The following is a 13,608-nucleotide window of genomic DNA, read 5'->3' as shown; positions in this document are numbered from 1 at the left end:
GTCAAGCTCTCTTGGGAAGGAACCCCAAGCCACGGGGTGACACACCACCCAAGGTGACACACCACCAAATTTGTTCTCACCACTCCACTCCAAGCAACGCTCAATCTCTGATCTCGCCTTTTCTGACAAACACGCAGCAACGTGTGTGTGCATGCCCATCTGCAGAGCTTTTCACTTCATTTCTTCCCTCCCAAGCGAACACACAGGCGTTCTTCTGCCCGAGGAAAGAGCAGAAGAACAAAACCTGACAAGATAGCCATCCCTCAATTAACACACAACTGGAAGGCGTTGGAAAATTAGAGAGATAAGCAAGATATCAAACGCCATGTAGAATAGATGGCGATCATACGGCTTGCCTAAGGCGGTACGTCAGCCGGCACCGTGAAGTGAGAGGACCAAGCATCGATACTTGGTCCAAGTCAAACCATCGTCACAACTTCCCTGCTCCTCTGCTGTTCCCTTTGAAGCCGACCAGCCCTGATTTCAAAACACCGAGGCTGTTATCAAACCTACACCAGCAGCTTTGAGCCCCGACAGCCGAAAAGAAACCGCTGGCGACCCAGGCAGCCCAGCGAAGCCAGCGTAGGGGAGAGGTGTAACCCAGCTCCGTCTCTGCTCGGCAAGGCTGTGTTTTCACAGAGTATTCCAGATGGAATTCAGTTTTTATTTGAACAAATTAAGCCTTGGGGACCCAAAAGAGAAAAAAAAAAAAAAATGAAATCAAATGTTTACGAGGCAGTAATTCATCCTCATTATTGCTTACTTTTAAAGTTTCCTCTCTCGCTACCCAGAGCTCCAACGATGCTCTAGGACAGGACCGACTCCTGTGCGACCCCGGGACAGTCCCTACAGCTCCCACCATCTCCGCAGCCTACAGCCAAAACCCAGGACTTGCAGGAGGGAAAAGGGAAAGGATTATGTTAATGGCATACTCTTTTGCAAGCCTGACGAGCTTCTGGTTTATACAAGTGCCATTGCGACGTCTGTGTCCCTCCTGCAGAAGAGGGGCTCCAGCCCCTTGGTGCCCCAGGTTTGTAACCCAAAGAACGACCCTCTCCCCTTCCCACCCGGTTTTCCCAGGTGTAATTCTCAAACCCCAAAGGACTCTCTTTAGCCACACTAACCGCAGACGAAAGGCTCGTTCTCCACCCCACTAATCCCCAAGGGAACTCCAGCACCTCTGGGTGTCGTGGCTAAGCTGCGGTTGGGTGCCTGGGCAATTTGGGATGGAGGACATGAACCAAACAGACCAAATATCGGCACGTTCGGCTTCTACCCCACAAACCACCCCAGCTCAGGGGAGGGACAACTTCACGGCATCACCCCAAAAGCTGCCCGGCACCCATCTGGGCTGTGGCCGTTGCAGGACTCTACGAGTCAACACCCACATCCCAAATCCCACCTGCAGACTGTGCGGGAAGCCAGCCCGTCCCCGACACCCCGCATGAGGTGTCCAAGCCTTCGTTAATAAAGGAGATGAAACATCTTCGGTTCCTGAGCGGCCCGGAGGTCCGGAAAGCAGAACCAGGCATCGCTGCGGGCGACGGGGTCCCCACGGGGGGCAAAGCCATGGCTGCAAACCGAGCGTAATTCTGCTTTAATGGACATTAGGGCTCACTGGGGAGGTACGGGCTGTGATTACAGACAGGTTCAGCTTTTCCCACTCCATCCCCATCCTGTATTTCACAGCGGGAACCTTTCACTCTTCCAGCCCTAATTAATCTAATGGTTTTCTCAGATCCGTGGAGAGAACAGTTTGGATGGTTTTTTTGCTCAGACATCAGCAACGGGGAGACCAGGGCGGGAAAAAAAATGTCATGGCTGTTCTTTCCGAGATGGCACAGCAGAAGAGAAAGGGAAACCGCAGCATGCGTTTGGGTCATTCCCCAATAAGGAAGCGGGAACGCAACAAGTCTGCATTAGAAGAGGCTGTTTAAATTCATTATCGTGACAATTTACATTTTTGTGGCATCAGCTGCATCACTTTTTCAAAACCCTTTCCTGACAGTTATTCACCGAGCCTCAATTCCCCTGCAGAACAGCTGCCAGCTCAACGATACGAGCGGGGAAACATCTGGGGTGATCTCAGACCACACGCCACCTTGGTACCCGCAGCCCACGCATGAAATAACCCAGGGCTGCCGCTTGCGAGCGGGCAGGTTTGAAGACAAACATTTCCCTCCGGCTCAGCGACGGAATCCACATCAACCAGTCCCACGGATCCAGATGAAACAGCCGACGAAACCTCCGGCAGCCTTTCCCACCAGCCAAGCTTTGCCGATGGCCGTCCCCGGCGAAGCCTGCCCGGCGCGGCTCTGCCTGGCGCCCGAGAGAAGCCAACCTTGAAGTGGCAGAAGGGGAACAGAGATAACCTCCGGCACGCTCACCTCGTACGTCAGACACACGTTATTTCCCACGCGGTGACGCACGTCTTCAAATGTTTCTTTGCCGTCCCCTTTCCCGGCCTCGCAGGTGGCGCTGGTGTCCCCGCGCCGGTGGCTTTGCTCTGGGGTTTCTGCCATGTCTGGTCTCAAGATCTAGTTCCTGCACCCTGTGCCACCGCCGCAAAAGGTTTCCTACCCCGCTTATCGCCCCTCGCCCAGACAAATCCCTGAGTCCCTGACTCGCAGGTCCCCTCCGGGGAGGGATGCAGGCTGCTAAAAGCATTTGAAAAGCACCCAAGTGTTTTAGCACCCAAATCTCGCTGCCAGCCAGCACCCGCCAGCCTCTAAAAACATTTCTCTGGCAGTTCTGAAATTGTCCCTGCTCCTCGGAGCACAGGAGCCACCCCGCCGTGCCCAGAGCCTCCACAACCCCGCTCGCATCCGTCACGTTCTGCTCTTCTTTTCCCGGCTCCTATCACCAGCTCACAGGCACCGGGAACTTCCTTAATCTTGTTCCTCCCGAGATACCAGCAGCGATAGGGATGGTCGGCACTGGCCAAAGGCAACCGCTGCCGCAGGAGCGGCACTGGACGCCGAAGCCTGAACGCCGGGATGCACCATGCCCGGTAAACCGGGCTGAGATGCGTCACCAAAAAACCCCCAAAGCGGCGGCGTGTCCTCACATTACGCACCGCTGCCCACAGCTCTGGGCTCCTTTTCTGCTCGCTTGGCACGGGCTCTCTCCCCTGTCTCGCTTTACACCAGCCCAAAAATCACACGGGGGTGATTTTTCTACAAGCACGGGGTTGGCGCTGGCTGCTGTCAGACGGTCTGGAGGGAGGGGGAACATCCCAGACAACAGCCCCGAGTCAGACAGACGAAAAACTCGAGCGCTGTGAAGGGGGAAGAAGAGAGAGGGTGATGACTCAGTGATTGCTACAGGCTCCAACCCCAACCGGAGCATCGCGTCAGGCAGCGAGCTCGTGTCTAGCGTGCATCAGCGAGCAAAAATGGGGTGAGAGAGCTCAGCCATGAAGTAGTGCCTCGCGGGGACCCTCCGCAGCGCGGACGTGGAGGAAACTGAGTCTCCGCTACGCGCTTGAGCTGCCAGGTGGAATGGCCAGGATGCTCCAAGGAAGCCGGGAAGCTCTCGGATGCTGAAGCACAGACAGACGGCCCCGCAGACAGACAGCAGGGCATGCCTCGATCGAAGGCGGCTCCTAATGCGGGATGGAAATATGACTGCTGTGCTTTTCTGCTTTAGGAGGTAGGGCCTGAGATGTGCTTTGGAGACGCAGGTAACCCCAACTCTTCTCCAAGGTGGGGAAGAGCTGGTGGCTTACAATAAAGCTTTGACCGCCGGGCCCCAGCCCGTGTCCGCACAGCCAGCAAAGGGACCGCTAACCACAACCTGTTATTTACATTCCTGACTCACTCCTTCCCTTTCCCCTGAAATGCAAAAATACTTACAGTCGAACCTGAATTCCCCTGAACGTCTCCTGCAGCCACGCGAGCCGAAAGGTCAGTCCTCGGAGTCAGGAAACCGAGAAACCCCCCAGCCCTTCCCTACCAGTCCTTGGGCACGGTGCGAAGGAAACCCTTATGACATCTTTGCAAAACCTTGGAGACGGGCACAGAGCTGCTGATTTGGGTGTTTTACAAAGGTAAACCTTCTGCGGCAATGCAACAGGTTGACACAAAGTCTGGTTGTAACCCTCAGCAGCAAAGGCTTCTCCACTTTTACTGGCAAAGTCAAGGCATCACCAGATGTGGTCTGGACGTAGGTGGTGGGGCTCCGGAAAGGCATGGTTGTAGCTATCCCTCGCTCCCTCTTCTCCTACACGGTCTTAAAATATCGTGTGACTATTAAATAAAGCAGCCAGCGCTAGCCTTCCCCTTCTCTACTGGGATTAGCAAAGCAGAAACAGCCCACGCCTGCAGGACACGCTGGGGTGACAAGTCCCTCTGTCCCAGAAAGTCCCCCCCCCGTCAGGTGGTGAATCCTCCAGGAACCAACCTCCTTTGAGTCATTTCACAAAGACTGCATCAGGAGGGGAAGGGCTCAGCTCAAACCTCTGATTCCCCAAAGAAACTCACAGTTAGGGCTGCTGGAGAGAAGATAAATCACCTGGAAGGGACAACCCTGGGACACGTTTAAGCCTGAGTAGCTGCTGAAGCATCATGAGGTTGCATCTCCTGGCCCAGAGCAGAGCTCTGTAAGCACTTTGAGCTCCTTTACGTGGTCACCCCGTGCTACGCCAGCAGATGACACCCAGAAACCATTCACGGGGTTGAAGAGTCTCAGTTTTGCAGCAACATGTGGCTCAACTGCCAGCCCCAACCCAGCGAAGGGGCATCCTGAGCTGGAGGAGAAGCTGGGGAAGGGAAGTCAGGAGGTGCCAAGCTGTCATGCACAGCCCACGCTGCACGAATTCCCCCTCTCAGAGAAAAGATGTTTGTCCCCTGCACCTCAGGGTTACCCTGATGCATCAGTAAGTGCCCACTAACAGGACGGGGTGGGGGGGGGAGAGAGGAAGCGCTGGAAATTCCTGCTCTGCTCGTCATCCCCCTTCCCGACGCTCCAAACCCTGTCCGGTTTAGGGAGCCCGGAGATGTGTGTGCCTCATCCTGCCATCAGAGACTGTACTGCACAGGCGTGCAGCACCGCCCGGTTGTGTAAGAGCTATCCCTGGGTGAAAAAAAATCCTATTTTGCTGCTCCTGCACAACCTCCTGTGAGCCAGGGAGGGATTGATGGGGCCGGTACTTAGACATTGAGCAGTGAGACACTTTTGCGAGCGGGGGGAGCCTGAATATTCAGCTGTACCGGCAACTCGGGCACGATATACCAAGACAACAACGTGAACAAGCAACGCTATCCCCTTCAAAACCCCGGAGAGGAGGCCGAGGAAAAGGATGCCCCAGGACTGCTCTGCTGTTGAAGCCCCTGTTAGAGGTGTAGGTAACCTAAGGTATGGATTTTGGCATAATCAGCATCCCTGGAGCTCTGCAGAGCACCTGCCGTCTCCAAAGGACCCTTGCCAAACTTGCAAGGCAGCTCCTCCTAAAATATACCCCTTCGACACGCAGTCTTGCATAATACTTTTAACACGTTAAGAACCAGCGGGGCTCAGCTCACCACCAGAAATAACTTTTCCTGCAGCACAAACGAGCTCTAACTTCAGGCAAAGGCGGCAGAAACGGCTTCACGCAGCGACCCAATGCTGACGACGGAGGGTGCCCGCGGGAGAGGGGGGACCCCCGCGTCCCCCACCACGTACGTCCCCGGGGAGCTGCTTTCCGCTGCCCGTTCTGGTGCTTTCCAGCGGCGGTTTCTCAAAGCCCAGCCGGAGCAGGGACGCAGGCCAGCGCTGTTAGCCCCTCCTTTCTCCAGCAGCTTCCGCACAGATACTTTGGATTTCATCACTCTCTGCTCTCCGAGGCAGGAGGACTGAAAATGCAGTGCAATAGCCTCAAACAGCTAGCAGAGGTCGCTTAACATGCGCTGGGTGAGCCCTGAAAAAGGAGATTTCGCGGCTGCATTGCCTACGGTGAGACACCTTCTAGCTAAACGTGTCTTAAATCATTTTGGACAAAGCCGGGAAGGGATAAATCCCACGGATCCCGCCTGGTTCCATTCTGCCCCAACCGCTTGTCTCCCAGACAGGCAAGAAGCCTCCAGGTCTGAAGCGTTTGCGCTCCTGCACCTATATGTAAATAAAACACCCAGGAGGGATTGTGAAAACGGGGCTTTACCTGCCTACGCGCTCTCACAGCAGGCTGGGAAGAGGATGAGGTGTTTTTAGAAAAAGCTGGGCAGGGAGTATGTGAGCGCCTGGGGGTCTCCCGGACCCCTCCGGGCCAGGACAGGGCACGGTTTCCGGCACGCACCAGCTCAAAAAAGCTCCCAAAGGAAGATTTCAATCAGCAAGGCAGAGTGCTCCGTAAGGAGCGCTGCCGTTAGCGTTATTAAATCGCTGATGGTAATTGAGGAGCAAAATGAAGGAAACGCAGAGCTCCCTCCCCTCCCGTCACCCGCTCTAAGGCAGGAACAGGGAAACATTTCACCTGCCCTCTTGGCTGTATCCCTACCGACGGGACCGCGGCCAGCCTGACCTCTGCGCTGCCGGAGGCCAGGTCCGGCACACCGGTGCCGGCGGGCGTAGAGCAGTGACATCACGGCACAAGCTTTGGGGTAATTCGGTTGGTATTGATCCAGCTGCAGAAGTTTGGAAAACACTTTGTCAACAACCCCCGCCCCGGCAGACTGATGCTTTCCCAGAGCGGGTCATCGCAGCGGGTGACTTTTCCCAGCCCCTATGGCCCCCGATGCTCGTTATCTTTAACGCAGGGATCCTCCGGACGCTTTGCAGAAGAGGCAGCTGCCCACCCTGGTTTGCTGCGGAGGGGGAGGAAACACTCAGGAAATTTTTTTAAGTGACTTCTCCAAGGTTACAAAAGGCATCTGCGGTTGAGAATGGAAGCAATGAAACAAACCGGACGCTTCCTCCCCGCTGCCGCCCGAGCGCCAAAGGGAGGAAAGCAAACCTGGTCCAAAGAGGGGATGGTCAGGGGGCAGGGAACATCGTCAGCCCCCCGCTCCCGGACAGCCAGGTGAGCAAGCCGGGCTGGGGTGCCGCTGCCCTGCCGGCCAGGCCTACGGCAGAGACCCAAGGTCGTGGGGAGAGCGGTGCCCACCCCTGCCCCGGGCTGCCCGGGGGGTTTGCACAGGATGTGCAGCGGAATCTGCCCTGGTTTGCCTGGGAGGGGGGTCCCACCCTGGGATGCTCAGCGCGTCCTTCCTTGGGATGCTCCGGACGGTCCCTCCTTGGGATGCTCGGGGTGCCTGCCCCACGAAGCCGGGGGGGGTCCCTCCCCGGTGCCCTTCCCCCGGGGACCCCGCCGCGACGCTGCCGACCTACCCAGCTTCATGAGGCAGGCCAGCAGGATCCAGAGGGAGATCTCGAAGGGGACGCGGACGTGCTTGTAGTCGATGCCCAGGACGGGGAAGGCTTTGCGGGGCTTGGCATGCCCCTCACCCGACCCGTTGGCCGGTTGCTTGTTCAAGGGCTGGATCTCCTGGGCGGAGGCGGGCGGCGCGGGGGTGAAGCCCCCGATCTCTGCCCCGGGCAGCTGGGCCGGCTGTCCCTGCGGGGGCTCGGAGGCCAGCATGGGGTTGGCCTGCAAGCCCTGCCCGGGCAGCAGCGGCCCCAAGAGCAGCAGGGCCCAGGGTAGGGCGCGCAGGGCCGCGGTGCCCATGGCGGCGGCGGCGGCGGCGGCGGCGGGGTGGGGGGGGTTCGGGCGGGCGGCGGGGCCCGCCGGCGGCGTGGGGCAGGAGCCGCCCCGCCGACAGCCGGAGCGGAGCTGGGGCGGCAGCGGAGCCGGGGCACATCCCACCGAGCGGCCGGGGCGGCCGCGGGGAGGAGGAGGCAGGGGGCGGAGGCAGCGCCTGCGGCGGCGGGGCGGGGAGGATGGGGCGGCCTGCGGAGCGCGGGGGGGTGTGTGGGGGTGTGTGTGTGTGTGCTGGTGCAAGAGGGGTGCAGGGCGGGGGGGGGGGTGCGTGGAGGAGGGGGTGCGGTGCGAAGCAGGGGGAACGGGAGCGGAGGGGTGCGAGCGGAAGACGGGGTGCTCTGTAACGGCGGGGGCCGCTGCGGAGCGGGAAGGGGGGGAGAGCGGGAGATGGGGGGGGGGGGGTGGTGCAAGAGGGGGTGCAGGGCAAAAGGGGGTGCGTGGGGTGAGGGGTGCGATGCAAGGAAAGGCGCAAAGAGGGGAGGAAGGAGCAAGGCAAGGAGGTGCTACTGCAAAGGGGGTGTCTGGAGGGGAGGGGGTCCCAGCGCAAAGGGGGGAGCAGAGAAGCGGGAGGGCGTTACGGTGGGCTCCAGCTGCAAAGGGGGTGCGCAGAGGAGAGACGAGCAATGGACGCGGGTGCAGGCCTCAGAGGGGGGTGCGATGCGAGGCGGGGTGCAAGGAGGCAAGGGGGTGCAACGCAAAGAGGACGTGCATGGAGGCAGAGGGTGCTAATGCAAGGTGGGACACAGGCACGGGGGGAGGGGGAGTGCAAGGAGGGGTGCACAGAGACGAGGGGGGTGCAAGGAGTCAAAGGGGCCCTAATGCAAGGGCAGGGGGTGCAAATAAAAAGGGAGGGAAACGGGATCTGCAGCCTGGCCCGGCGGGTGCTCACTGCTGGAGGGGTGCAGTGGGGTGACGCAGCACTACACCGTGCCCAGCAGCGTGGGGGTGGCAGGGGGACTGCGGGTGCACAGCCCAGGCACCCGGCAAGGAGGCAGCCAGGGGGTTCATGGGGCTGGCGGAGCACCCCGAGGCCATGGGGGAGAGCGGAGCAGCCACCTGCCTCCTCCGCGTTTGCTGCTTGGAGAGGCACAGCCACGGTCTGCTTGGCCTCAGCGTGGGAGCACTGCTCTGGGGAGAGCTCTGGGGCGATGGGATTTGCAGAGTGATGAGTTCCAGGGGGCCGGGCCTGCTGGGCATGGGTGCTATTCTGGACCAACATGGTGCTGTAACCCCATCGGTGCTCGTTGGTACCACCGTGCCCTGCGCCCTTGTCACCAGTGTTGCCTGAGTCACCAGGAAATCTGATAAGGCTCTAACAAAACCACTGGAGTAGTGGGGGGGGGGGGGGTTGCTAGATACCGTGCGACGGCTCAGCCACCCTGATTTCTTGGCTCTGCTACCAACTTCCTGGGTATCACATGTACGTGACCAGAGCTATCAAAACCGACGGGAGTTTTAAACTGATTTATTAGCTAAACCTGGGGGGCAAATGAGCCTTTAGGTAACGATGCAGCCCCTGATCCTTGGGGGCACTCGGTGTGGGGAAGGCATGGGTCTTTGACATGACACATGGTGGCTACAGTTCGAGCTCTGAAGGTTGCACTTGCTGCTTTGCATCGGTTATGGTCTTGTTTTAAGATGGCATCAGCTCCCAAGTGCTGGCAGTTGGATGCAGTCGGGGAAGGCTGCAGGGAACGCTGCCCTTCATCCTGGCAGACAGGAGGGGAGCACAGCAGCATTGCTGCAGCTACTTGGTGGAAATCATCATCCACAAATGTGACCCATCAATTAAAGTGAATCATTAGCCTGAGCAGGAACCAGCTAGGTGTGTCAATTCCTCTCTTCCGCTTGGTTATGTTCTGGATGGTCAAATTAATCTGTTTTAGCAATTAAGCAAGGAATCCCGAGCGTTTCTCGTTTTGAAAGGGCTTAGTCATATCTGGGTGAGAAGCCTGATCCTAGACGATGGCCGTTGGTACGTGTTTCGGTTGAAGGAGGACTGTGCACCGGCAGCACGCAGACAACTAGAGACTTGTTCAGGAGTAAACACGGGCTGGGTTTCCTTCAGAAACAGTTCCTAGAAGCTAAAACTGGTACAATGTTCCCGTGAAATAACCAGGTCAGATTTTTCCACCTTCCTGTGCCTGGATCAATGGGCAGCCGTGGTGGGAAGCTCTGAACTGTCTAGTACCTGGCTATTGTACATTTGCCAGTGGGAGATGCAGCATCAAATTAACTCCTTGCTACTTTGGTACGTTCCCAGCCTGCTTGGCTGAATGATACTGGCTGGACAAGGGCCTTTCAACCTATTGAACTCCACAAAATATTTCAGTTGGTGCAAATTCGTGACAAAGTTAAAAGATATTCCTGCTTCCTCTGAATCAGAAGGCGAAGATCTGGAGACATCCAATTAAATCTGTGTTCCTGAGATAATCCATCAGCACTGCAGTGCTCTGACAGTGGCAAATATCTCCATCAGGGCCTTGGGGCTTTTTTCAGTTATTTGTGTCTCTTGTGTTAGGAGAGTAGTCCAGTCACCTTCAGCTTTTCATGGCCCAGCCGAGATGCTCACCGTGATTCTTGGAACTTGCACCACCTTCGCACAGGGAGGGAGCGTAATTAGGATTAAGGTTCTTAACCTGCAAAGGGAGAGAAATACAACTGCACAAACAGGCAGAGGGAGCTTTAAAAAATGTCCTATCAAGCAAATTGCACAAGTCATAATACACCAGAGCTTATCCTGTTGTGTCTTGGAGAGCAAAATCAGACACTCTGTATATATCTAAGTTCATAATTGCTGTCCTTGGCCTCTGGAGGTAACTTCATGCCTCCTGCCTTTGAGCAGCCATGCAGCTAGGCACCTCCTCTGACCCAGACACGGCTGATACAGTACCCAGCAAATGCCTGGAGTTGTGTTTACATGTAAATCATGGAGAATTCAGCCCTCGTATTGAGAAAATCCTCCACAAAGCTTTGCTATTCCATCATCGTCCTTGCACAGGGAGGTAAACCCAGGCAGACACCAAAAGGGAAGCGTTTTCTGAAGTTGTGCAAGCAATCGGCAGCAGATTTGCTCAAAGAAACCAGGAGCGCAGACCTTGCCATACATACCAGCTGCGGCCCAAGAATATTTCAATACATTTATGGCCTATTTCTGTGTTAGACCCAGCTCTTTCTTTCCCATCCTCTGTGCATTGATTTGGTAAGATGAACGTGGCACCACTACATCTCTCTCCGTTTAGACTTTTCCCCTGTTCCCCCATCCCCACTCACAACTCACAATTGCCTGAGCAAAGTGGGTGCAGGTTGGGCCTTCCCTCTCAGTCAAATGATTTTCTTTTTCTCTGGTCTGCCCCAATAAACAGCACAGAGAGGTGGAAAGTAAAGGCTGCATGACTTTAAATGTTATTTCAACTGCTCTAGCCTAACCATTTCAACCTGCAAACAAATCCTAGTCCAGCTCCAGCACTTGCTGGCCAGGTGTCTGCAGGACAAACCACGTTGCGTCTCTCTTACAGAATAAGATCTATGTCTATGAAGCTCTGTAGATGTGCGCTGTGACCTCCTAACTATGGCATGGGGTATAAAATTTAACTTTTGTGTGCATGTTGTGGCCTTTTTACACTGAATTTTCTTTTTTTTTTTTTTCCCTCTGTGTAGCATAGATTGAGGACAGAATAGGAGACAGATATTTACTGAAAGCATTAAAAAATGCCTTCTGCATTACTTAAATTGCTTTCCCTCAAGCATTGTAAGACGGGCAAGTCCAACTCTCGGGCAGTTTTATTCCTTGCTCCCTGTACCTTTCTTTGGACTGAAAAACCCCGCAGTGCAAGTTTCACGAGGATCCTCTCCAAGGTGGTGTTTATACTGCAGGAGGTCAGGCGCTGGGAGGAGAACGCCTTGTTTACATTCCCCAACGTGCCTCCAGTTCCCTTTGAGACTGCAGCGGGAAATTTCAGCTCTGACAGTCAGAACCAGCAAGTTCCCCCCCGTCCTCCTTGGCTTCAGCCACTGTTAGGTCTGTCACCAGCTCAGAAACAAAATCAAGCTCCTGTGCCCCAATTTCTTCTCCATCAGCAAGTAAAACTTACGTGTCAAGGGCATCTGAAGCCTGCCTGATTTTCTGCGTAGAGTTTTACATCCCCATGAGGACGGCATCTGAGAAAAGAAGATAAAACCCTGTTGTAAGGATGATAGTGATGGATCCCAATTATTATTTGTTTAATTAAAAGCGTCTGGACAGATGCAGAGTCAACAATTAACAATTAGCTTCTGTAAAGAACTTTGACAGCGGCTGAACAAGTTAATGGGTTATGAGATGAAGACAAATCATTATAGCTAATGGTTGGTCTGTTGTTTATGAGTCTGGAGGTGTAGGGGAGAGTCCTCGTGCTTCCACGTAATGTCTGATTTAAGGGGCTTTTTGCTCCTTCTGCTAACACAGAATAGGCAAGTAGCAATTTTCGTCTGTTGTGCAGCTGGGATTATCTAGGAGCCATGGAAGTTCTAAGTGAAAATTTAAACTATTCATTACCGTTTATTAATAGACTTAAGAATGTTTAATTGTGGAAATAAATTATAGAGAGATGAATCCATAACTTTTGATTTATTTTACACACACACGCCCCTTTTCAGGAGACCCCAGCCTTGCCTTCCCCCCAAGGTCTGGCGGCAGGGCCGGGAGCCGGGCTGGAAGGAGGCGGCGAAGGGAAGGGTTTTGCAAACACTGCCACCCCCTGGCTCTTTCCACAGAAGTGTAGGGGGTTTTTTTAACCCCCCAAAACCCTAACTTTGTGCTGCCTGGGAGAGCTGTGCACTTCACTTCCAGGAATTACTGGTGGAAATACCAGACGTTGGCCCACGGGGATTCGTTTTTCCGCCAGGACTCGGTCACAACGCGCTGCCTGTGGGGAGTCCACGCCGCGCAGCTTCCCCTGCTGCGGGACGATGGGTGCGGGATGGCTCCTGGCTGCAGCGAGGCCTGCAGGGTCCCGGGAAGGGGCCCGTGAAGCCCAAGCCCCCCATCGAGGCCGTGTTTGAGGGCTGGCACGGCGCAGCCCGGGCACCCTCTGGGGCCAGTGTGGGAGGCAGCTGGGGCTCAGGCCCCGCTGCGGCCTGCGAGCTGAGGGAATCCCAGGCCCAGCGAGGGCTGGCTTTAAGCAGCCTCCGGGCTCGGTGAAGGAGGAAGGGGAGCCGCAGAAAGGCCTGGCGGGAGGGGTACGGGGATGCGGCCGGGCCCGGAGGCTCCAGCGCCGCGGGCAGAGGCCTGCAGAAAAGCGACCATCCCCCCTCCGCCGACTACAACTCCCAGCAGCCCCTTCGCGGCGCCGAACTCCCGCCCCCTCCACGCCGATTGGTCGAACTCGCACGAATCTCTCCGCCCTCTCCGTTGGCTCGGGAAGCTGTCAATCACAAGGTGGCGGCGGCCGGGAGGGCAGGACTGCGAAGTATTCTCGAAAGCTATTTACGCCGTTTGCGTAGGCTTGGGGTTGTTGCGAGTGCGAAGGGGGTGGTGGCGCAGTTGGCGTGGCGCATGCGCAGAGCTGTGCGGGGAGAGCGGCGGCGGGGGGTGCTGCTGAGCCCCGGACAGCTGGAGGGGGTAAACAGGGGAGGGGGCGGGGGGGCACGGCCGGGGCCTAGGCCGGGCCGCGCCTGAGGGCCCTCCCCGCGCCCCGGGGACGGCGCCCGGTGTCTGCGGGGCCCCTCGGGCCCCCCCCGCCGCCGGGCCCCGCTCCCCCCCCCCCCCCCCCCCCCCAGCATGGATGGAGCCTCGCAACTTCCAGTGCCCGCTGCGCCCGCACCCGGGAGGCCTTGACAGGTAACGGTCCCGCGGGCCGGCCGGGCCCTGCCCGCCCCCACAGCCCCTCCTCCCTGTCAGCTATCCCCCCCGTGCCCCCTTCCCTGTCAGCTGTCCCCCCCCACCCCTTACC

At 56.9% G+C, this 13,608-nt stretch overlaps 2 protein-coding genes across 2 annotated transcripts in view; one reads left to right on the top strand and one right to left on the bottom strand.

Annotated features, from left to right (window-relative positions):
- SLC9A1 (solute carrier family 9 member A1) overlaps positions 1–7,808 on the bottom strand; it is a 30,241-nt gene extending 22,433 nt beyond the window's left edge. Inside the window, exon 1 of the mRNA XM_054802466.1 lies at positions 7,306–7,808. Coding sequence (XP_054658441.1) covers positions 7,306–7,642 — 337 coding nt within the window. The 5' untranslated portion in view covers positions 7,643–7,808. The remainder of the gene's footprint in view (positions 1–7,305) is intronic.
- Positions 7,809–13,212: 5,404 nt separating this feature from the next.
- The window catches only part of WDTC1 (WD and tetratricopeptide repeats 1), a 32,034-nt gene continuing 31,638 nt past the window's right edge, over positions 13,213–13,608 (top strand). Inside the window, exon 1 of the mRNA XM_054802273.1 lies at positions 13,213–13,496. The gene's annotated coding sequence lies outside the window, so the exon portion shown is untranslated. The remainder of the gene's footprint in view (positions 13,497–13,608) is intronic.

The sequence above is a fragment of the Grus americana genome, chromosome 23 (genome assembly GCF_028858705.1).
Source record: "Grus americana isolate bGruAme1 chromosome 23, bGruAme1.mat, whole genome shotgun sequence".
Lineage (NCBI taxonomy): Eukaryota > Metazoa > Chordata > Aves > Gruiformes > Gruidae > Grus > Grus americana.
The sequence above is the reverse complement of the archived record's forward strand: the minus strand, read 5'-3'. Positions and strand labels throughout refer to the sequence as shown.